Raw genomic sequence first — 23,411 nt, forward strand, 5'->3', positions numbered from 1 at the left:
TAAGCATACTCTATTTAAGGCGTTCACCCACATTTAGAACCATGATGTTTGAATAATGTGGTGTTTTGTATGACTTTTTGTATATGTGATTTGTTTCAAGTAGAAAGTAATTGTCACCATCTGCTTTCAAGCAGACTGACAAATAATGATATCCATACTAATTTGGTTTTTTGAGCCTTGAAAAGGATGAAATCATATTCAAATGTTGAAATCATTAAAAATGTTGAAATTTAATAATGGTGATAAGGGGTTTTTTTTTGTGACCTCATCGAATGCTGCCATATGTTCAGAGTATATAATTTGTTTGTTGAATGGAAAATTGTCCAGAAGTCTATTTTTTTTTTTTCTTTAGAGTGTTCCTTTCATTACAGTTTTTTAAGTAAGATTTGTGGTTTTTCAAAAAACTAGACCCTAATGTAATGTAGTTTTTTTTTGCTATGATTCTACCTCACAAAGAGTTCATGTACACCACCACCTCGCAGCATTTTTTCTTGGTTTTACATGATTTTCAACATACCACTTTGCATTTTCATCACTTTTTTTCAGGTGACTATATTTCCCTTTGACAAATTGAAAATTTCTGTTTGTTTTATTATTATGTCGTTCATGGGAAAAAGTCTTGATACTCAATCACATCACCCTCTTGTGGTTTGGTTAAGAAACAAGGGTTGTGTCAATTGTCAGTACTTTGTTTTTGAAAGTTTGTTCATTTTTGTAACATCTAGGCTGTTCCCACTTTAGCTCCTGCCAGTAGTTTTGTATCTGTGCCCATTCTTCCTAATTACCATGCCTCTCCAGTGGTTTTTCTTTGTGTTTTCCCAGCACATGTTCACTGGGTTTGAACATTTTTGGTGACAATCTTTGTAGTTGTATGTGATCTATCAATGTGGACCTATGGGGCATGAAAGTGTCATCTATTTTAATACAGTCTCCTGTTTCATGGAAATGTACTGTGCTGAAAGTCTCCCGACCATTTTTTTATATTTGTTCTAATTGCAATTTCTGTTTGTTCACACCTTTGGCTTAAATTCCAAAGTGTGTGAACTTCAAGATAAATTGTACATAAATTTCATGATCACTTGAACCCAGGGTGACTCAAATGAACAATAGTTCGGTGGTATAGTGAGAAATCAATCCCCCTCCGAAGGGGGATGAATTTGATTACAATTTTAATAAACTCCCTTTCACTGCCAGATTTCAATATCACACATAAACATGGAAAATAGTATTCTAGTTAAAGAAAAATATTCTTTTTATCTTTTTTATAGTTGGCCTCTGGTCCTAGAGAATTTTTGTATAATTCTTACTTTTGAAAACCCTTTTTTTTAGAACCCGTCCTATAAAGACTCTGCTCAGAAGAAGGTAGCCTATTATAACCACTTTCATAATCTGTGAATATAGCAAATTAAATTTACATACTTTTCAGACAAGACAGGTGGCTTGTGTTCAATTGTTTGTATTGTTTCCTGTCATGTGAAGCCAATGAAAGCCTTACTCTTAGACAGGTTGTAGCAGGTGAATAGCTGTCATTGGCTGGTAAATGCTGAAAAAACTCCTAAGCAATTAGTACGGCAGCCAACTGAATCTTCCAACGCATGTTTTATGAGTCCTTGATTGTTTATGAAAGGGACAAAAATTAGTTGAAATGCCTCCCCTGCGTTCCACAGTGCTGTTGCTTCTCATGCTGATCTTTATTCATGAGCTTTTGGGGCTTTTATGGGCTATTGATTATGAAGGCCGAGAGATTTGTTATTGGGTCAGGATATGGCCCAAGCATTCTGAATCTTTGTATCCCCTAGGATATGCAGGTGGAATTATCTCAATTTGTCTGATATTTGCAATTGAGAAAGAGCTCAAAAACAGATCATATTTCCTCCTTCTTTTTTTGCCTCGGGGCATGAAATGAAAGTTGGATTTGAAAGGCTTCCTGTTTGGTCTTCATTTGTGCAAATGTCCTTTTGTGTACCTTTAAATGCATTATTTAGTAATTTGAAAGGTGAGAACAAGTGGCCTGGCTGAAGGCCATGTCTGGTGAAAATAATATTAAGGGCTGATTGAAATTCAGATTAGCTAGGGTGACAATGAATTACAGTGAAGATAGATCAGATATTGTGGGGGAGAGGAACAAAATGGCTTCCTTTATCAGGGAAGGCTTAACATCACAAGCCGAAGATTGAAGAAGAGTACAAGCAGTGGACCAAGGAACTGGCCAAACATGACTTTGAAGGTGTGAAATCAAGGAAGGTTATGAAAAACTCCCTGTCAATTCTGAGGGAAATCCTCAAGGAAAGAAAACATCTGTGTGAATAGTATGAGCATAATCTTATGAGCAAGCAAAAGCTTTGGACCCTGGTGGATTTTCAGTTAAATATTCTGTCTGATGACAAAAAGTTGCCTCCTGTTTCGTACTGGAAAATATATTCCCAAGGATGATGTTTATTTCCTGTGGCAATTGTGTACCCCATGAAAAATCATTGGCTTTGTCTGGGAAATCTAAGGAAAGCCAACAGAGAAATTTGGTGTCTAGGTTTCGAGTTCCACTTCACCACCTCCATTTGAGAACAGCGCACGGCACAGTACATGCCAAATGATAATTCTATCTATGTGAAGAGCCCAGAAAAATTGAAACACCATCGATTGTCCTCCCGTCTCATGGTTCACCAACACACAGCGCAAGAAGGCCATCTCTTCATGAAAATTGTTTGAAAAACGAAAATGGTTATTTTTGCCAGTGGACGAAAATCACTCAGGATCACCCAGAAATAGAACTCTAACAAAGTCCTCCTGCCACAGAAGGAAAGAAAAACTTCATCACTGAACAGATAGGTGCCAACCCCACTTCAAGTACTGGTTCAGCAAAACTGAGATTAAAAATCTCAATAAGTCAGAGTGCGGAAAATAGTCGGCAGAAATGCTTCATCCACTCTCGCCCAAACAGTTCTGCCATGGAGAATTATGTTGAAATTCAAGGACTAGAACCCGAGTGGCCAATATGCCTGTCTATCTAGTCTTCTCATCGCCCTAATCGTTCAGTTTTAGAAAACAGCACTCATCGATTAAATCAATTTGTACGAGATATTGACATAGGAGCTACTGAAAAATGTAAAGCGACTGTCAAAACTCAAAGCCGACCACGTAGTGCCTTGATTTTTGGATAACTCACTTTCTAGGTCGTTTGCCTATGAAGATTGTAACAAGCACAAAAGGTCAAGCTTCTCTCTCTTTAGGAAGAATCTAGTGTTGGATAGGTCCGCCCCCGTGGGGAATCCAAGAGATACCTCAGGAAGGGGTCAGATTCTTCAGAGAGAGGGCATCAGCGCTCTAAGAAGACAACAACTTCATCAGCAGCAGCTGCAGTGAAAGAAGTTACAATGCAGTGAGACTTAGAAAACCAAGTGCTCATGCTTCATAGAAATGCCTGCCTATGTCAAACCCAGAAGAATAAAAACTACAAGCCTGTGGCAAGGAACAAGGCTCTCTTCAAAAGAAACCTCCCAGGTATCCCCAAGAAAGGGAAAACTGGAATCATACATAGTGGATGATGTATTGCTGAAAAACCATCTGCTTCACAAACAAACGGTCATTTGTGTTTTCTTTATTCATGGACAAGTTTTGCATACGCAACAAGAACTTTGGATGGTGGCCTGACACTTCCCTACAATCAAGCGATATCGTGTGAATGGTGTGGAAGAATAAAAAGGATATTCCATACCTCTCCTACGGAAAGGAGGGAGTGCTAATTAGTTTACTACAATTATTTTCATCTCTCTTATCACTTGCTGTAAAATTTTAATTTATACCAAATTGTTGGTATTTATAATGCTTTTGCTATATCTGAAGGAAATTCTTACGCTGATTTCACTTTTTCAGTTTGAACCACATGTGACAACCATATACATTTTGTTAAATAATGTGTTTTATCACAAGAGTATTCTTTTATTGCCTTTCCCCTCTGCCGGTTTAAATATCTTCTTCTTTTCAATTTCTCACTTTGCATGGTTTCAGTACTGGTTGATTCTTCCTTTTGGATTTTTGACACAAATCTATACTAAGTGTCAGCATCTTTCTTCTGCATCTCAGCAAGAAGAAACACATGAATGCATTTTTCTAAAAATGTAGATCTTTTGTGGTTAATCTTGAAACCCAAGAGGAAAAGAAATTGTTGTTCTTGTAAAAGCCAGGGGAACATCAGGAACATCCAGTGTAATTTACTTCCCATGATTTTTTTGCAATAGTAACTCACAGTGGTGTAGAATTGATGGCAGAGTGTTTATTGAAGGGGACAATTGATTGCATTTGTTGTTTCACTGTTATCATGCATGAGGATAACTGTTGGCTGCCTTAAATTATTCTATTGAAGTTGGCTTTGTGGACATACCATGTAACACATTGTGTCATCCCATGATTATTCTGAATATTGTTTTTGTGACAAGTGGGGTTTGTCAGCATGTATTGCAGTAAATAATTTTTTTTTTCTGTGCATTATTATTCACACATGAGTTTGTTTTTGGTTTTTTGAAATATATGGGCATCATAAGTAAAGAGCATTTTTAAAACACCGAGCTGTTCTTTGTTCTTAGGTGGCTCGCTCCATTGACTTATCCTTATTCCATTGTGTTTCAAATACAGCTATACAGTCAGCAACTTCAGCATACTATGTCCTGCATGATCATAAATTATTCCTCACATCCATTTGTCAAATAGTGAAGCTTGCCAAATTAAGAAACATAAAGTTGTAACACACATGGAAGTTTACCAATATTTGAAAAAGATACAGCTGGTGTGTGAATAGTAATTTTTGTCAAATTATTTTGTCAATTTTTTGTTCTTCTGCATCAGCATATCTTCCTGCCATTAATGGAGTCAATTTACAGTAGGAATAAATGCGGGTTATAACTGACAACTGGTGACTTGATAAAAGGGAAGCAGGTCGAAATTTTGATAGTGTCCCACTTTTCCAACAAAAAAAAAAGAAATACAAAATAGAAATATTTGATTCTTTTTTTTCCAATTGATGAGTATTGCCACTGATTTAAAGCTCTAACAGTGGAGAGACATTACATTACCTCTCCCTTGAGTTTTGATTTGTTCTTGTTGTTAAAGTGCAGGATGTTTTTCAGTTTTGGCCACCACCTGTTGATTTTTTCTTCTGAGACCATTAGAATTAATCTTTCAAAGGAAAACCCAATCTCTTTGTTGTTGAAGCCATCCTAGACCTTGGGTTTTCCTCAAGGATGATCATTCTAAATTGTACTATGTTTGTGTTTCCTTTTAAATGTGTGAATCAGGTTTACATTTCATTAACCCAATGGTGACAAAAAAAGCCAAGACTTCATGCGGCAGAAGAAGTACTTTTTTCACATTCACAAAGGTGAGAACTATTGATAGTTTTTATGTTAATTCATTATCACTGGTGCTAGATATTCCTCCTCTTAAGGTTTTTTATTTTCATGTGAGAATTTTCAAAGTCAAGGTCATTTGAGATAAATTTAACCCTCTTATGTCATAGTATCATAGTGTTCAATGAGTTTTGTTAAAATCACACTTGGTTTGTGAATTTTGTTGAATGGTTAAACTTGAACCTCTAACATGTGCTTTTGGTTCAAATTAATCCATTTGATTTTATGAGAATGACTTATTTTGCAGGTTTACATGTATGTTCCATTTTTAACACATGATTATCTATTTTTCAAGTTTATTCATCATATCTATTCAGTTGTAGGTTAAAATGTTTGTAGTATTTTATAAATGAATTGTGCCAGAGATCTAGATGGTTTTGTTGATAATATTCATGACCAACTGTAAGATGCCATCGATTGCAATCCTAACTTTCTTTCTTCCTACTTTCTTCCCCCATTTCAACAGACTTTGTGAGTCCCTTTATCACTGCACTTCTAATCCTATTTTACAATTGACTGATTGCAACAAATTATATCTAAGCTGTATTATTTCTCTGTTATAGATCCCTTCTCCAAAATGCTTTGACGAGTCTTCTTGAGTTGGATTAAGAAACATTCTAGTGGAAATTTTACACAACCCCTAATAAGCCCAATTGGTACAATCCTAGCAGGGCACAACAAGGATGTTTGCACTAAAATTTCATTATATAAGATAAAATATAGAATAAAATCTTTTTTTTCCTTCTTATCATTTTGGTGCCTCTCAACCATGGCATAACTTGTTGTAAAGAAGGCGCAAAGAAATAAATGTTTTGTGAATCTCCAAAGCAAGGATAAAACAGGTTGGAATCATAACAGCAAATTACAAACCGAGCAACAACAGTTTAAAAAAACTGTACATTCCTGTTACTTTCATAGTGCAGCTCTGTTTCATCTTGAAATATAAACAATCAAGACTTTGTTATTGTTAACCCTTTTTTTAGAAGCTTGTTCATGGCCATCACAACATGTTTCTTTTTTTCTTTATACAGCCCCATTGCTGTAACCCGGAGTTTAACCTTACATTGTTGATAAATTGTGTGGAAAATATCTTGGCTCTTTGAATTAGACAGTAGCAGTAATTAAAAGACAAGTTATTGATCAACAGGGTTTTAACTGTGGTTAAGTAAAAGAAACGGGAATTTATAAATTTCGTTCATGGTAGCCATTTAGGGCTCTAACTGTATTCTGTGATGGGTTTTTCCTCACAGTGAAAAATTTTCCTGCGAGGCTGGTCAAAATGCAACACAAATGTGTTGCAACATGGCACGACTTCCTGAAACAGGGCAGCTTCCACCAAATTGTTTCAACAAACAATTCACCATTGAGGCCCAAATTCTAACATCATCCTCAAGTCAAGTATACAGGGACATCAAGGATATAATATAAGTGAGGCAAATCATCACTCTGGTTTCACTAGAGCTAATGTGGACCCAGGGAAGTTTTGCTGAATGTTCGTCCTGAACATCATTTTTTCCCATGTATAATGATGAGTGCAAAGGAGTTGTTTGACTAGGCTATTGCAATGGCAAAGTTGTAATTAATTTTGCTAAGCTTTAACGTTTTCCATCTCTCGGGCAAGTATTCCAATCAGTGATCCGGCAAAGTGTTGACTACATGACTGATGTTGCCACTGGCTTTTCCAAGGTTGTGTCAGTCGTCAAGGTTTCTGAACAAGTAGCACATCCCTGAATACGAATCTTTTCTGTCCAGATGTGTGCTCTGAATTTAAATTAAAATTTTTTTTGTTTCTCTTTTTTCCGTAGTGCCCACAAGGTTCTCAACATGCAAACACCTCCCTAGACAACCAGACTTTGACAGCACCACCAGGACCCCACCAAAGGGCAGAACTCAGCAAACAGTGGTGAAAAACAATCAAAGCTCAAGCCCTAAGAAGTGCAGTCAATGAAAATGAAGTCCAGGTATGATTGAAGAATAAACTGGCCCAATTTAAACATGCTTTTCTCATAGCATAGTCCTTTGCATTCTCTCAACATCACACTGACTGTAAATCAATTACAGAAAATTTGCTCTTACATCAATATCGCAACTTCTACCTTTCAAGTTTAGTATTTTTTATTACCTGTTTGCTGGACAAATGGCCTGGATTTTTATAGGGATAAGTTACATGTTAATCCGTTTTCGATGGAAGTTTAAAGGGTGAATTGAGTACAATTCCAATAGTATTAAATCATCTATGCAGAAAGGCTTGAATGGAAAATTAAATGTGAATCTCTCTCGTGTTGAATCTTCTCTTGTGCTGCGTGCAATTCTCCCCCTCATGACGTACGAAAAGGAAAATGAGAAAGGGCCCCTCAGATTTAATTATAAGCAGTTGACACTAAGTAATTTATGGGTATGATTACCTTTCATTAAATGGGTATGAATTGTGGTATTACATATATTTACCTCCTAGTGTTTTAGCTCTTGCATTCAAAGTAGATGTTATGTAAATTGTTTTCAGGATTCTCTTTTCAGTCATTTGGAATTCCTTGATCCCCTCAAAGTCCACCAAGACCAAACATACAGACATCCCCACCAAAACCAAGCCTCCTGTTAGTAGAAAGTTAGTGTTCACTTTTTTTAATGCTGCTTACGTCAAAGGATTGATTAGATCTAAAATTTTAATACCGTATTTCTTCACCTATAAGCCAAGCAATTTTTTCAGAATTTGACACAAAGTTTTGGATTTTTTTTCAAGAGAAACGGGGTTCAGCTTATAGTTAGGGTTTGGGGTTCAAAACCAAGCACAATTGCAAATTAATGTTAATGCGAAATGACCGTAAATTCCATGACTGCGGCAACTCTTTACGTGATATGTTTTAAAATGGTCATGACAACAAAGTTTTCTGACCATCAATTAGACACTTGCTTTCCATGCATTAAGAGACAATCTCACTCAACTTGGAAAAACTCTGCTCATTTCACATAACAAATGAAAATGGTAGTTGCAGGGAACTTTTGGGAAGTGTCTGCATAGGAGGCATAGTGAATTAGGGGCTATTTCTGATCTGGCAGTCTTATTTTTAAATCCTATGCTGATCACTGGAGAGATTTGTTCTTGAATAGGTCAAATTGAATCCCTCCACCACAATTGAGAATATATAAAGGTCTTGCTCCAGCCATTTGGTTATGTGCTCTTACAAAGGTCTTGATCCATTTGGAACTTTTTTCTATGATTTTTGTTGTATAATGCCTTTAAACTAGCAGGAGTAGCTAGGTGCTCTTTGAAAAAAAGAGAAAGAAAATAATTTGAGGTCTTATCATTAACAATTTCTTTGTTTTAGCATCACAATTCTTACTTTTTTTTTTAATTTGTTGTGACATGTAGATCTTAAGTAAACACACGCAGATACTTGACTGAGTGAAAACAATTTAGAATACAACCATTAAAAGATGGTGACACACACAGCTTTTGTACCTTTGGAACTGCTGAGACTTTGATGCTTCTGTTAGCAAGTGATTTTGTGCACTTATGATATACTTTCCTTTCTATAAAACCTCTCTTTTTTTTTTTTTCCTTAACACAGACCTCCTTCACCTCCAACTAGTTTAACAAGTCATATGAACATCGACAGCTTTCGCTGCATTAGTGTGTTAGGTAGAGGACATTTTGGAAAGGTAAGTTGCAGTGTTATATGAGCAACCACATTAATATTTTACTCTTTCTATCAAGCTACCAAGAAGGGTGATCCCCAGACCATCAGATGGATTGGCAAGTTATTTTACTTCTTAGGAACAGATCCTTTTGCCCTCTGGAAGAGATTCTGCTGTTCTGAGCTCTGCGCTCTTCAGAAACTTAGCCTAACCTTTGTCCTCTGAAAAAGATTATTGTTATGATACTTTATTAGTAAAGCTGCATTACCATAGAAATCATTTTTTGTCTGTGTTGGTTGACCTTTTTCTGCCCTTACATATTATCATTAATTATCAGAAGAACCTTTGTAATCATTGGGAAGGAGTATTTTTGGAATAAGGGATGCAATTGTAATTCACTTAGTTTTAGTCTAAATAATTTTTTCCTTTTCTCATGGTACCAGGTTATTTTAGCAGAATACAGGAACACCAATGAATTGTTTGCAATCAAGGCTCTGAAGAAGGGTGATATTATCGCAAGAGAGGAAGTTGAAAGGTAGGCTTTTGGGGCTAACTGAATTTTAAAACAGTTGTTTACTTTATTTAAATTGTAAAGCTTTATTAGAAGTCAAGTTAGAAAATGTTTGAAAACTTTTTCAGTATTTTTTTGAGACAAGGACCTCATCGTTAACCTAAGCTACATATGTTACTGATTAATGTAATGAATTACAGTTGAATTTGTATTAGGCAGCATCACATTAAGCGGTCACCCATTATTGGACAGTCATATGTCAAAGTCCAGAATTTTTTTTCCTTGATCACTATAATTTTGACCTCTATTAAGTGATCACCTCTATTAAGTTGTCCTGGTCACCCTTAACTAAGTCCCAATTCCCTGTTTTAATTGTCTTCCACCTGTATTGAACTGTCGCTGAAAGTGGAACCACTCAAATTAAAGTAAGAATAATCTTTTGAGTATTTTTAATCCATGTTTCTCTCCCAAAATCAAAGAGATTCCATACATCAGTTGTCCATTTTGGCATTAAGTGGCATTGTTTATTGTACTTATATAATACCCCAAGTCTGTGGTACCTGTTTAAAGTGGTCAACCTGCTTTAAGCAGTCAATCTGTATGAAGCGGTCACCCCACTATTCCCCGTGGGTGACTGTTCAATACAGGTTCAACTATATAGTCTTAATGCTGTTATATTAAGAGCTTTACATTTACCTGCTATCTTTTATTTGCAGTCTATTATCAGAGAAAAGAATTTTCTTGACAGCAAACAAGATGAGGCATCCATTTCTAGTTAACTTATTTGCCTGCTTTCAGACCCATGTAAGTTTGATATGAATATTATTGCAAGTCATTTTGTTTCCCTGTGTGACTTACTTAGCAGTTCGCCTTTTGCATTTTGTTCCTCCTTTCCACATTGTGGGTAAGTTATCACCCACCCCTGGGTTTCTCTGGCATGGTCGTCATAGTAACCTTGTGGCTTACATGATTGAATCCTTTGACTGTCTCCACATTTTGACACCTACCTACCCTCCAATCCCAATGACACAGTCTTCTTCATTTTGCTTATCTTTTAAGTAGTTCTTCTATTAGATTTGTTGACAGATTTTTTTTTGTTTAATTTGAATAGGAACATGTGTGTTTTGTAATGGAGTATGCACCTGGAGGTGACCTTATGATGCACATACATGCAGATGTCTTCTCAGAACCAAGGACAGTGTAAGTACTCTTCCATGTAATATGTAAACCTAAACATTGTTTTGTGGTGATATCTGTTGATGTTGTGGGAAAGGCACTGGGCTCCATCTTAAATAAACTGTGTTTGAGCCTGGACAATGGCCATCTTTCTACACTGCTAAGAAAGGCAATTTTCCTGTCATAGTGAGTTTCTCCCCATTGGGCTTAAATTACAGCATTTGCTGGCTGAGGAAAACCTCATGTCCTGTTAGAGAAACCTCATGAAATACCAGGATGACCAGCTATTTGCATCCCATCCTGGAAGGGGGGGGGGGCTTCACTTCTCATTACTGAGTGTTCCAAATAGGATATGAACGTCAGTAACTACTGTATGCGAGTCGGTCTCATGGAAGGCATTGCAGTGTGTCTCTTCAAAGAATATCAAGCTCATTCAGTTTAGTACTGGTAGTCGTTTTCTTGAGCCACTTTGCTCACCTATTACAAAACTATATCATAAGTGTATGATTTTCATTTACCGTAAAAGTGGTCTCCTCGGGGAAAAAGTAATACGGTCCATCTTTTAAAATGAAATGCTGGTGTATTGTTTTCAGGTTTTACACATCATGTGTGGTGTTAGGATTGCAGTATCTCCACGAACACGAAATAGTTTATAGGCAAGTAAATTCGCCTAACATTTTGTTGTCTTTGTTTACTTTGACTGGCAGACGTTGTTACGGTTAAAGGGTTGTATACACGTTTTAATTATTTCTTCGTGAAAGGGTCAAGGCAGTGTTGATTTGTATGAACCATGTAAAAAAACTCGAGTTGTGCGTTTAATTCGTGTTGTATTTCAAAGAAACTGGCTAATGAAAAGTCAAAGTCTTTAGCTAGGGAAGCGCGATAGAATGTCAAGGTGTGGTTGTTATTGTCTTTTCTATTGTTATTTTTATTGTTATTACTATTATTATGTGGTATATAGATAAATTCTTGTATATTAAGCAATTACTCAGCGAGTGCGCGTTGGACATGAGATGATAGATAGCCAAACACTTCCGGTAGATAATTAAACTTTTCCGGTTTAACTCGTCTTTATGCACGCGCATGGTATAATGGATAAGCCAATGAAACACTTAAATTGCATTATCGAATGATCTCCTTTTTAATTATTATTATTATTATTATTATTATTATTATTATTATTAATAGCACAAAGGTCAATTCTCATAACCATACCATGTGTTATTGGGTTAAGTAATTTTGTAATTATACGCAGTTGTTTCAGTGTGCTTAAGATGAGGCACTTCACATTCTAGGGATTTGAAGCTGGACAATTTATTACTGGATTCTGAGGGTTACGTCAAGATTGCGGATTTTGGTTTATGTAAAGAAGGAATGGGTTTTGGAGCAAGAACAGGCACCTTCTGTGGAACCCCTGAGTTTTTAGCCCCTGAGGTTAGTGCACGATTGAATTAGAGATGTTCTGCTCTCATTTGTTCATTTTGGGGGGGGGGGAGGGGGAGAGGGGGGACGGACAGGCTTGGTGTTTAAAAATTCAGATGTTCTTTCGATTTGTTCGAAGTCAACACATTGTTACTCACTTTCTACTTTCAGGTTCTTACAGAAACTTCGTACACGCGAGCTGTGGACTGGTGGGGTCTTGGAGTGCTCATATTTGAAATGCTGGTCGGAGAAGTAAGTTACCATTATAAAAACAACATTATCCTTGTGTTACGAGAAAAGGGCGCGATAATTCACCGGCATCTTTTTTTAACTGCGAGTAAAGGGTCAGTAGACACTCTCAATACTAGTATTAATGAGTGTTGACTTCGCGAACAAATTGATAAAGTCAGAGGCAATTTAGGAGGTTTGGAAATGCGTTGAAGGAATTTTCCACCTTGTTTACTTAGTATTTCAAAGTGAAAGACTGGTTTGCAGCTAATGAATTTGGAAATGCTCAATGAAATGGTTCAACTCTTGCGAATAATAGCGTTTTTGTGAGTACGTTGTTTAAAAACTTTACCATTCCTTACTTTTTTAGTCACCGTTTCCAGGAGATGATGAAGAAGAAGTTTTCGACTCTATTGTTAATGATGAAGTTCGATATCCAAGGTTCCTTTCAACAGAAGCCATTGCTATCATGAGAAGGGTGAGTCTTGGGGCTGTTATCAGCAATAAACGTGAAATGTTAATTCTTCTTGCTAGCTAACTTGAATCCTGTTATGTTTAGAGTTTGGTTTAATATCAATGCTATGCTCATCTTGCTTTTTTGGTTGTTTAATATATTCTCTAATAGTGTCCTTGTTTTGGTGTTTCTCTTGGCAATTTTTCTGTAAACAGGAAATTGTCTGTGTCTAGAAGTACAGTAAGTGGTTATTTTATCCGTAATTAACCATTGGAGAAAGAAATTACGACGAAAGCGCAGATTCTTAGTTGATAATTTTTTTTACTAGTCCATCGTGTGTTTGCGCTGCAATAGAACAAGTTTTCTTTCATCAGGTTCTTTCAGTTTCACTGATTTTTTCTTGTTTTCAACCCACTTTAGTTATTGAGGCGCAATCCCGAAAGACGGTTAGGAGCCAGTGAAAAAGATGCAGAGGATGTCAGGAAACAGCCATTCTTTAGGGTAACTGATGATCTTTCCTGTTTATTTGTCTGGTAAACTGGGAGCAAACTTGGTACAAAGTGCAAATGGAAATGCACCTGTGAACATTTCTGGGAAGGTTAAAGGTTAAACTCTGAAGTGATTCCACGTGAGCTTGAAGGCCCGTTATTAAGTTCAGTGTAAATGCTAGATTTTTATCTCATTTTAGTTTCTTTAAATTGGAAAATAATAATATTGAATGATTACTTTCTGTCTCTTGTTGTTAGGATATGAACTGGGATGATCTCCTCGCTCGAAAAGTTCGACCACCGTTCGTTCCAAGTGTGGTAAGTTTTTGTTTTGTATGCTAAACTAGTAAACATTCGCTTTTACAACATACGTCGTGTTTCACACTTCAGTTTGAGTCTTCTATTAGTTTCCGCCCTTCAAGAAAATGTTTAGACTGTTTCCACTATTTTTCCGTAATCCTTCTTTTCGAATAATGTAGAAATATTAGCTTGACCGAGTCCATATTTGTAGCCTAAAAAGCCTTCGCCGTTACGGGTTTATTTATTCTATCATAATTATTGTCTTTTTTTTACGTTTTGGGAAATATTCCGAGCTGTGTTTGCGAGTTGGAACGATTTATTGGTTCTAAGTGTGGTTTTACAGTCGTTGATAACCTAGCAAGCCTCGCTACAAAGCCTGAAGCATTTTAAGTAATGCCAAAAAACGTAATGAAAGTTCTGATGTTTCTTTGTAGAGACACGCGGAAGATGTGAGTAACTTCGATGAAGAGTTTACCTCAGAAGAACCTGTCTTGACACCTCCAAAGGAAGCCAGACCGTTGAACAGTGAAGAGCAGGTGAAAATCCTCTTGCTGGTTTTCAACTAGGGTGAAGGCAAAAAATATGCCGCAGAGTCAGGAAATTTCCTTCGGTTCTCTTTTCTCTAAAGTGGTCTCAACGTCTGAATGTTAATTCTCATAACTGGGGACTTAAAGACCTAAAAGATTTCTTTGTTAGCCTGTCCTTAGAATTTGATGCTAGAAAAATTTAAAAAATGCTAAAAAACCCAACCCGTTAGCTGACAATTTACTAACTATTTAATTCCTGTCTCAGACAACGTATTTAAATGGCCTGGAGAATTTTACATCATTCCTAAGAACTGCAGGAACAAGTCTGTTGCCTTTACCTTGGGGAAGTCGACCCGTTCGTGTTTGTTCCATTGTTTTCCTTGTGCAGGACCTAGAGTAATAGAGTAAACCAGTTTCCCTATAAAAATTTATTTTAATTTTCAAATGTGACAGTAATGGCTTTCTCTTCTTCTACAGGTATTGTTCGCTGATTTCAATTACACGGCCGACTGGTGCTGAGAGCATTCAAAAGCGAGCGATTATTTTATAGAGTAGTTTAGCTAGTGACGGATTTTCATTTTTACAGTCCCCAGGAGCAGCAGCTCAGTTGTAAAGCAGTTTTATGAAAGAGAAAAGTGCAATGATTTTATTTTTATCTTAACGGGCTTGTATTTCCCCTTCATCGTTTTCCTCATCTCCGCCACGCTGAGCAGATGGCGTAAAGTGTAGTTTGGGATGTAAATATATATGTAACATAAACGTTGTCGCCAATCTTAACACTAAATTCTGGCTGGTTTGGCTCTATTTTTGAAGAAACAATTGCGCGCGCTCTGAGAAATAACAGAGAAGTCGCCTTATTATTCTTTGTATCATAACTTGAAATTACTCGAAGAATGTTCACAACTTTCGTGGGATTTTGATACAACATTCTCCTTTGAATCTGTTGCTAAAGACTTATAGCTTGTCTAGAATGTTTATATTATTATTATTTGTGGCGGGGAGAATACCACCGAATGAAGACAACGACTAACACATTCCATCTCGTGCACGAACCGAAAGTAATAAAATTTAACTTACTCCTTAAGTTTCTCAGTACTGTTGATTTTCTGAAATACAAGATGGTCGTTAGTTTTTGTCCTCCTTTGGTGGAAGAGAACTGAAATTAGAAATGATCTTACAATTAAACTTGTACATAATAAGAAAATTCTCTGCCAGGAGATTGTATATCATTTATTTTACAGTATCAATTTGAAATTAAACCTTGACGGATTTGAGTTTAATAGTCGGAATATTTGATTTATATTACCAATAAAGAGTCTACGGTTTGTTTTGACTTTCATTTTAAATCGACGTGAGGGATGCTGCATTCAGTATGTGGCGCGTTTAGATAATAAATTCTTGTGAACCCTTTGAACTGTGTATCTTCGCTGTGTATTGTATTGTGACTGTAAATACCTTCGCTGTAATTGTCGATAGTGGATCAATTTTCAATCGATTGTCGTTAGTATTGTAGGATAGCACGACTGTCTTACTTCTCACTGTTATTGCTGTAGAATACTCGCGCCACCCTCACTATGAACCACTCGACTGCATTGCTAAAACCAAAGGCATCTTGGTCATCAAGGCGGCGCGTTTGTTTTTATTGTTAGTTCTCGGGCCCCTTGTGCCGTTTTCCTCGACTGTACCTGACAGTTGTGATTACACGACACTCAATAAGAGCTACCCCATTCAGGCAATCCGAAATACTGAATCGAAAATAGCTCAATCGGTGACTCTCTCCATTTAGTAATGGTCACAGGACTGAGTGAAGTCCAATTCGGTCTGTTATCAAACGAGTGTTAACAAAGTCAGACGACCGCGCATCCTCTCGCTGGTTTCTAACTCTGGTAAAGACCAAAAAGATGCTGCAGTCTATACTCGAGTAATTCAGGAAATTCTCTTCAGTTATCACTTCACTACAGTAGCGAGATGCTAAGCCTCGACATCTGAATGCTAATTCTCATAACTGGAGACTTCTAAGTGTTAGAAGATTTCTTTGTTACTCCAGTTGTTATAAAAAAACCCTACTGTCAGCTGACAATTTACCAACTTCTTAACTCGTCTTCGACAATGTATCAAAACTCTCTAGAGAATTTTAAATCATTCCTAAGAGTACAGGAACTACAGGCCCCCTGTGCTAAATTCCTTGACTGTGTCTGACAGTTGTGATTACTTGGTTTTGGTTTCACGACAGTCAACGAGAGCCACTCGATTCAGACAATCCGAAATACTGAAAATAGCTCGAGCGGAGACTCTTTCCATCTAGTAATGGTCACAGGACTAGGTGGCCGGAATCTAATTCCATCTGCAGTCATACGACTGATAACAAAGTCGGACGACCGCGCAGTAGGAGTCCGATTTGTTTATCACGAGTAGATTACAGACCAAATTGGACGACACGAAGTCTTCTTACCGATTAATCATAAAAATTACAATTTTTTAAACCAATCTCAATCGAGGAAATTGTGATTTTTTTATGATTTATACTGTAGAAAAGGGCTGTTCCAGTTAAACTTGTCTGTAAGGTTAGCGAAAAACTGGAGGAGATAGAGATTACGAGCCTACCTTAAAGGATGTAAAATTTAACGTGTCTCTGACTCCTGTCCCCCCTTCCGACACCCCCCCCCCCCCCCCCCACCCTCTTCCTTTAAATTCCGAATGAGGGAGATCAGAGGCAAGCTCTTAACAAAATTTTGCAGGATGAGGGAATTTGACAAAAAACCAGTTGGTACCGAACCTATCTCAGGCTCCATCTCTCAGGGAAATGGCAGTTGTTGTCAGGGGTAACCTTTGAACGAGGGGCTGGCTCAGGTTACAGTTTGTACTCCGTAATAGTAATCTTTTGTTTAAACCTTAACACCGCTAAAACCATCATGCTTATTCATTCTCTACACTGTTCTTTCTACATTTCTTTGGTGTTGATAAGGAAAGTTTGTTCAACAATCAAGCTATTTTAGTTGGCGATCATGCTCTTTATTCTCATGATCTTAATGTTTGATTCAGAAATGATGCGAAAGGGAGAAAATAGATGCTGATCACTCCTGAGAGTTTGACTGACAACTTTCTCGGCGATGTCGTTGCGTAACTTGTCGAGACCTCACTGGACAGGTCTGTGCGAAGCCACGTGTAACTACTGTTCTTTCGACCTGCTCTCTAAATAATTACACAGCAGCAGATACATTCATTGACGAAAGAATCCGAAACTACAGCACCACGTTTGGTGTACCTTCTTCTCCGCCGTATTTGTGAATTACTTCGATAACAACTCAGTTCGTTTTCATCACATTCCTCCGCCTCGCTATGCGTTCGGTAATACACGCTACCGCTCGTGATGGCCCGAAGGCGTGACAAAGAGTCTGATGATAATTGGGAGTTGTCAAAGGCAACGCTTGCGTCACAAGATTCGTTTTGATTGGCCTCTCGAATAAATGACACCTGCCGCCGACTTGGCGTGACAGCCCCGTGACGACTCTGGCCCGTTGCATGATCGTTACTGAATGACAAAGAGGTGGGTCTCTGTGATTTCTCTTCTGAGTGAATGTATTGCTTTTCGCTGTTACTGATCGAAAGACTCGATTCATCGCTGGGTTTTCCCTCTTTTCCCTTTTCATTATTCTCAACTGATTCCCTATTTTCTTCATCTCCACTCAGTAAAGTTCTCTGATCCTTAGTCCCTATCGGTTGGTCGTTGTAGAAGGAGTCCTCTCTCCGCGCTCTTGTTTCTTGCTCATCTTCGTTGATAAGTTTTGTAGAATCATTTCCTCCATAAAAACTCGCAATACTTTCGTCAGCCATTAAACGAGCCTTCTGCAAGCTGCAGAAAAAAAAAATCATCGCATTTAGTCTAGAAAATTGAAATGATTGAGGCTGCTTGTCAAGCACTATCAACGAAGACATTGTACTGATCCGGTACTCGTTAAGACTAATGCTGCATCAGAACAATTTTAAGTTGAGCAGTTTGAATGAGCGGACATTTAGCTTTAAGTTAGAGGCATCGGTTTTGGCTATCTTTATTGAGGTATTTTAACTCTAAGCCCTTACAATTTGTCGCTTTTGTCGGCTTTTTTTACGTTAGCATTTGAAATAGCTATATCCCTGAAAATGGAAAGAGGCACGAAACATTCATGACCTTAGAATAAAGGGGGGTAAGTTTCTTAAGAAACTGTGGTGATGCGTCGGTGGGAAAGTATAACAGGGTAATTTGGTATTATCAACTGAGTTGATAACGTAAATTGGCAACCGTAAGGGGTTTTAAAAGCGTTAGCCCTTCGTTAGCCCTTCGTGCATAGCCTTGGGTTTTGGACGTGGGAGCCCTGACAACAATAGCTGCGCTAAAAAATCGACACTAAAGGATTCAGTGTTGATCAAGACAGTACAAATGTCATTAGTAGAAATAATGTACTCACATTAACGACACCACCATCAAGACTTCCCCGTAGAGAGCGTAAATCGGGCCAATTAACATTTTTGAACTAGAAGTACAAGCGATAAGAGACTAGCAGTACCAGTTATTGGAGAAAGCAGATTACGCAAAAAGAAGAAATTTGTAGTAAATAAAAAACTTCATCAATTCGCCTTGCTGGCAAGTCTCATGACTATCACGATTAGAATTCTTACTCATATTTATTGCTCTATTGTAAAGACTGGGTTTGGCACAACTTAAACTGCGGAAAATCCTCTAGAAATGGCCTCTACTTGGAGTTGATCAGAGTCATTTCCCTGTTTGACCGCTGGGCAGAGGAATGGGGACTCTGAAGACGAGATTGATTGCATTTGTTTAGTTTGCTTCATAACAAACACGACCTCAAGAAGACGTTCACAGGACAAGCCTACGTATTTTTTTACATGACTTAGAGCGGCTAAAAAAATACTACAAATCACGGTGAAAATGTACTACTATAAAAATTTTGTGATCACCCGGAGAAATAGCACTTCCATGCGAGAGACGCGTGAAGCGATGACGAAAATTCGGCATAAACCTACGTTGCTGTCGAAGTGTAACTGTTTACGTCCGCAAGCTCCAATTCTTATTCGACGCCTTTCCAAAATTTTTCCTAGTGTATTTGCACTGACATTTTTCAGAAAAGTTATGGTTCAGCAACGAAATCGTAGATGAATGCAGATGCGACCAAGATTAGTACTACTCAATTTATGTGAGACAGCAACGAATATATGTGCGCTTACATAAGAAACCTCTGCGTTGCTTAAAAATTCATTCCATTTTTTGGAGCAGGAAACTCAGCTTTCAGAGAGAACCAGTGATTTTGAATACTGAAATGGTCAATGATTTGAGTAAACCGGTTGATGCTGCAATGACTGAACGAACCGGCTCGCTGGGATTCGATGATTACCGCCAGTATTACAGCACTGTATTCCTCTCTGACATTACGTTGACCTCCTGAGAGTTTCCTAACAAATTTATGCCCTGTAGGATTTAATATTTTACTTTAAAATCACGACAGAATAGCTCTTTGGAAACTTCAACATCAATTTCAACACTTTTGGCATCGTGTTTGAACATAACAATTTCGATACGGATTGATACGGTGCAAGTATATCTTACGGTTAGCAATACACTTAGACTATAAAACCTACCTGGCGAAATACTGCTGTTATGCAATTGTGCACGGATACATGGATTTCAAACAAGAGAACCATGAGCCTCTTTAGCTACTTTGAAATTTCGAAAACTGATTGCGAAATATTGATAATAAGCTCGCTGCAACAATAATAGTCAATGATTAATTGTTTTAACAGGGTTTTGAGTAACAGAGTGTTGTGTATACATGTATTAGACTGATGTCACACAACAAAAGAAATGGATGCAAAGTGCTTTCTCAATTTTTTCTCAAAGTCACTAATTCAGTCATTGGATTTTGAGTGAGTGGTCGGCATCAAAGATAAGCTATTCTCAGGGAGTGAATCACAATTTAGTATCTCAGTGAACTGTCATCCCAGTGGGAATCATTGCGAACAATAAATGTAAAACTGTATTAAATTAAAATCGATGAACTACCTGTATTATCATATTCTGACAGAGCTGTATCTGGTTACGACTAAAAGTTAAAACTACTAATAAAACAAACGGCCACTTACTCTTATCTCATTGAATTACTCTACATCCTTTTGTGTTCTGCCTCGTTCTTCGAAGCCTTCCTCATGTAGTAGCTCCCGACGAAAGTCACGAGCCTTGTTTAGATTCCCATGCAAACTCTAGTTACATTCCCGTGACCGACTGAAATCATTTTCAACTGAGGATTGACATTTTGACATTTCCTTTCTTTTTAAGTTCGTATTAACGATCTCCAGCCAAAAAGTTGGCTAATGAATCGTATTGAAATCAGTCAACTTTCCAGCGCCATCTTGCTGTTTCATATTTCAGTGATTGTTATGTTGCCATGCACATCAAATTAATTATTTTATTATTAACTCAGCGGGAAAGCTCCCGTGGGTAGTCATGATCTGTCACTTACATTTCACGGATACTTCAGCATTCGTTCAGGAGAGCTTTTTCTTCATAAAAAGTAACTGAAATTATTGAGGCAAATGAACGGTTTATATCAATGATGTAGACGAATCCCCGAGGCTACGTTTTTATCCCTGAACTTGGTAACTCTTGGTGAGCCCGTTTACAGTCGTCCCCTTTTCTTTTGGAGAATAGGGGGCGGCTATATACAAGCTAGCAAAGGTCTTTTTGCTTGGCGGGAGTTACCAAAGAGTCATATGGAGTTCGGTTTCATCGTTCTCCATCAACGATGAATTAATTCAAGTCCAAGAAATCGAATATTTTCATTTAGACTGAAGCATCGTAACAGTATTTCCCTGATAATTGGAGAATTTTATGTAGGCTTGCTCGCAACAAACAGAGAAGAACAAAGATTTGTAAAACATATATTTAGCCGCAGTTTGTAACACCGCCGCTTTCTGAGTATGTGTACGTTTGGATTAGCTCTAGATGCACACTGATTTTCAGTCTTTCTGGAGCCGATTCCTGTACAGTAAGGTTTGAATATTAGTCTTATTAAGTAGCAAAACAACATTATTTCACTGTGTCTACATAGCCGAACCAAGCCTCCCATTTGGAGATTCCTCTGAAGGAAATCACACATAATCGGTTACATTATTGCAAAGCAGGGATAAGGTAGTTTCATCGGTTTAATTGAACAACAGTATTGTGGTCTCATAACACTGGCAGCGTTATGAGACCACCCATAACACTGCTATTGTTGAGACCACAATACTGTACAGACAACACATCTATAGCTGTGCAACATATCCGACTAATTAACTCATGTAAAGCAGGGTAATATGAGGTTGGCATACACCCAAGAATAGAAGCTTCCCTTTTCAAACAAATATTAGGAACCTGATTTAAAACCTAAGTAATCTAATTTTACTACAAACACCATTTGTCTAAGAACGTACGGAGGTTAACTTAAAAAAACCTTGGTTCTTATGTCCAGGTTTTTATCGTAGCTTTCGTTAGCTAGTTAAGGTGGCTCGTTTTCATCGGCCTATTCTGGTAAAAAGTCATCTCAGAGCGTTGGTAGCTTGTCTTAAGTTAGTTGGTGTAGGTTTAATTTCTTTAGTGAACTGAGAGAAGTCAACAAATATTGCAAACTTCCTTTTAAAGACCACGTGGTCATACTAGATGAATTTTACAACGACCAGACATAGTGCTTAGAGTATAAACTACGGCAAAAAGTTCGAAGTTCGACTTTTTTTTTTTTTTTCATTTAAAACGCAACACATAATCAACTCCCGCGACCGTAACGAATGTCAAGAAGAAGTGCGTGAACACGACCAGAACACATTTCTTTAAAAACGAATCTTTCAACAATCAGGCCACAAAAAGTCAATTTGTGCGACCAAAAAACAAGTCTAGAAGTGTCTTTTTCTTCGCAGAAACAATTACATGAACGACTAGAAGACGCGGGAAACGAATGCTAATACATTTCCCAAAAAAAATGTTTGTATCTACCATTGGAGTTTTTTTTCGAGGACACGGTAAAAGATAACACTGATAATTATCAGACATCAAACAGTTGTTGTCTTCATTTTTCGTGGTCTGGTCGTCTTATGCAGGATCTAAATGAACCGAAATGAATGAAGAACTGTTCAGTAAAGTGCTTAGACAGTCGTTTACTTTGATACTGTCGTGGAGTATTTAGTCAGTGAATCACAGAGCAGTACAATTAAGTGATTCATTTGTGTCTAGGTATGTTTTGAATTCGAAGTCTGAAGTTATTTGGGTTTTAGCTATTACAGTGAGATCCCTGATGCTGACTGATTTAGTTACCATTCATTAGTGGAAGTGCTTAATTCGTCTTACGTTCTTGCCCAAAACCTACATCCTCTTTTGTCGGCTTTCACAGTCAAAGATTGATGTCGCCGTTGTGGATCGTTTGCCAACATACTTGTCCGGTCTGTTTGGCTAGGGACAAATGTGACATTAGAATTATTTCTATTGCTTAGAAAATTTGTGGCGACTTGTCGGAGTTGAGATAATTCTTGTTTTCTCTAGTAGAAATGTTGAGGGTGTCATTGAATCATTTTATAGCTAAATTTGTAAATGAGGGGAAATATATAAAAAGATTAAACAAAGTCAACATAGGAACAACCTTAAAGCGGAGATTCGGAAGCTCATTTAATCATACTTATCGCACCTTACCAAAACTAGGTTTAGCTGATAGTGGAACGTGTTCGAATGAGCAATTGTAAAACTTTCCTCGTTTTGAGGGAAAGGAAGTCTCAAGTTAATTTAAATCGTTGAATGATATCATAGAAACTCTCGCTAAGTTCTTTGTTTTTAATACAGATGTGAAACGAGGTTTCATTAAAGAATTAAGGAAATGTAATATAGCATAGTACCGTTTGTAATTACCGCGATCAGTGTGACATAAAAACTGAGGGTAGGGGAGTTATTTCTTAAAATCCAGTGCACGAAGAAAAGTTTATAAAATACGATTTCAAAAACGTTGCAATGTATTTGAAATGTGGCAGAGATTTTCAGTAAAATGGAAAGGGAGTCAGGTAGTTCCAGAACAAAACAAGCCATCCAACTCTGCTTTAAAGATCAATTATAATAAGTATATTTCAAAATTGGCAGAGTTATGAATCCCATAATTACTTACCAAGAGGTGATATGTGGCGATCACAGCAATACTGAAAAGCTGAAGAGTCGTGCTGGAGCTCGAAGCGAGTGTTCAATAAATTGTAAAAGTTTGTGAC

At 37.4% G+C, this 23,411-nt stretch overlaps 1 protein-coding gene and 1 pseudogene across 3 annotated transcripts; one reads left to right on the forward strand and one right to left on the reverse strand.

The window, feature by feature from the left end:
* Positions 1–2,081: 2,081 nt before the first annotated feature.
* On the forward strand, positions 2,082–15,551 carry LOC136280312 (uncharacterized; annotated as a pseudogene).
* A 1,286-nt stretch (positions 15,552–16,837) lies between these two features.
* LOC131796248 (uncharacterized) lies at positions 16,838–20,547 on the reverse strand. Of its 3 annotated transcripts, XM_066165666.1 has the most exons (3): positions 19,776–19,854; positions 18,587–18,931; positions 16,838–17,994 (listed from the first exon to the last, which is right to left on the reverse strand). In XM_066165666.1, exons 2-3 carry the CDS (start codon positions 18,643–18,645, stop codon positions 17,334–17,336), a joined length of 720 nt encoding a protein of 239 aa, XP_066021763.1. In that variant the 5' UTR covers positions 18,646–18,931; positions 19,776–19,854; the 3' UTR covers positions 16,838–17,333. The 3 variants fall into 3 exon arrangements, 1 of the variants encoding a protein (XP_066021763.1); XR_010717238.1 differs by lacking the exons at positions 18,587–18,931; positions 19,776–19,854 and adding an exon at positions 20,277–20,547; XR_010717239.1 differs by lacking the exon at positions 18,587–18,931 and having other exon boundaries at positions 19,776–19,899.
* Positions 20,548–23,411: the final 2,864 nt, after the last annotated feature.

Source organism: Pocillopora verrucosa, chromosome 4 (genome assembly GCF_036669915.1).
Source record: "Pocillopora verrucosa isolate sample1 chromosome 4, ASM3666991v2, whole genome shotgun sequence".
Classification (NCBI taxonomy): Eukaryota; Metazoa; Cnidaria; class Anthozoa; order Scleractinia; family Pocilloporidae; genus Pocillopora; species Pocillopora verrucosa.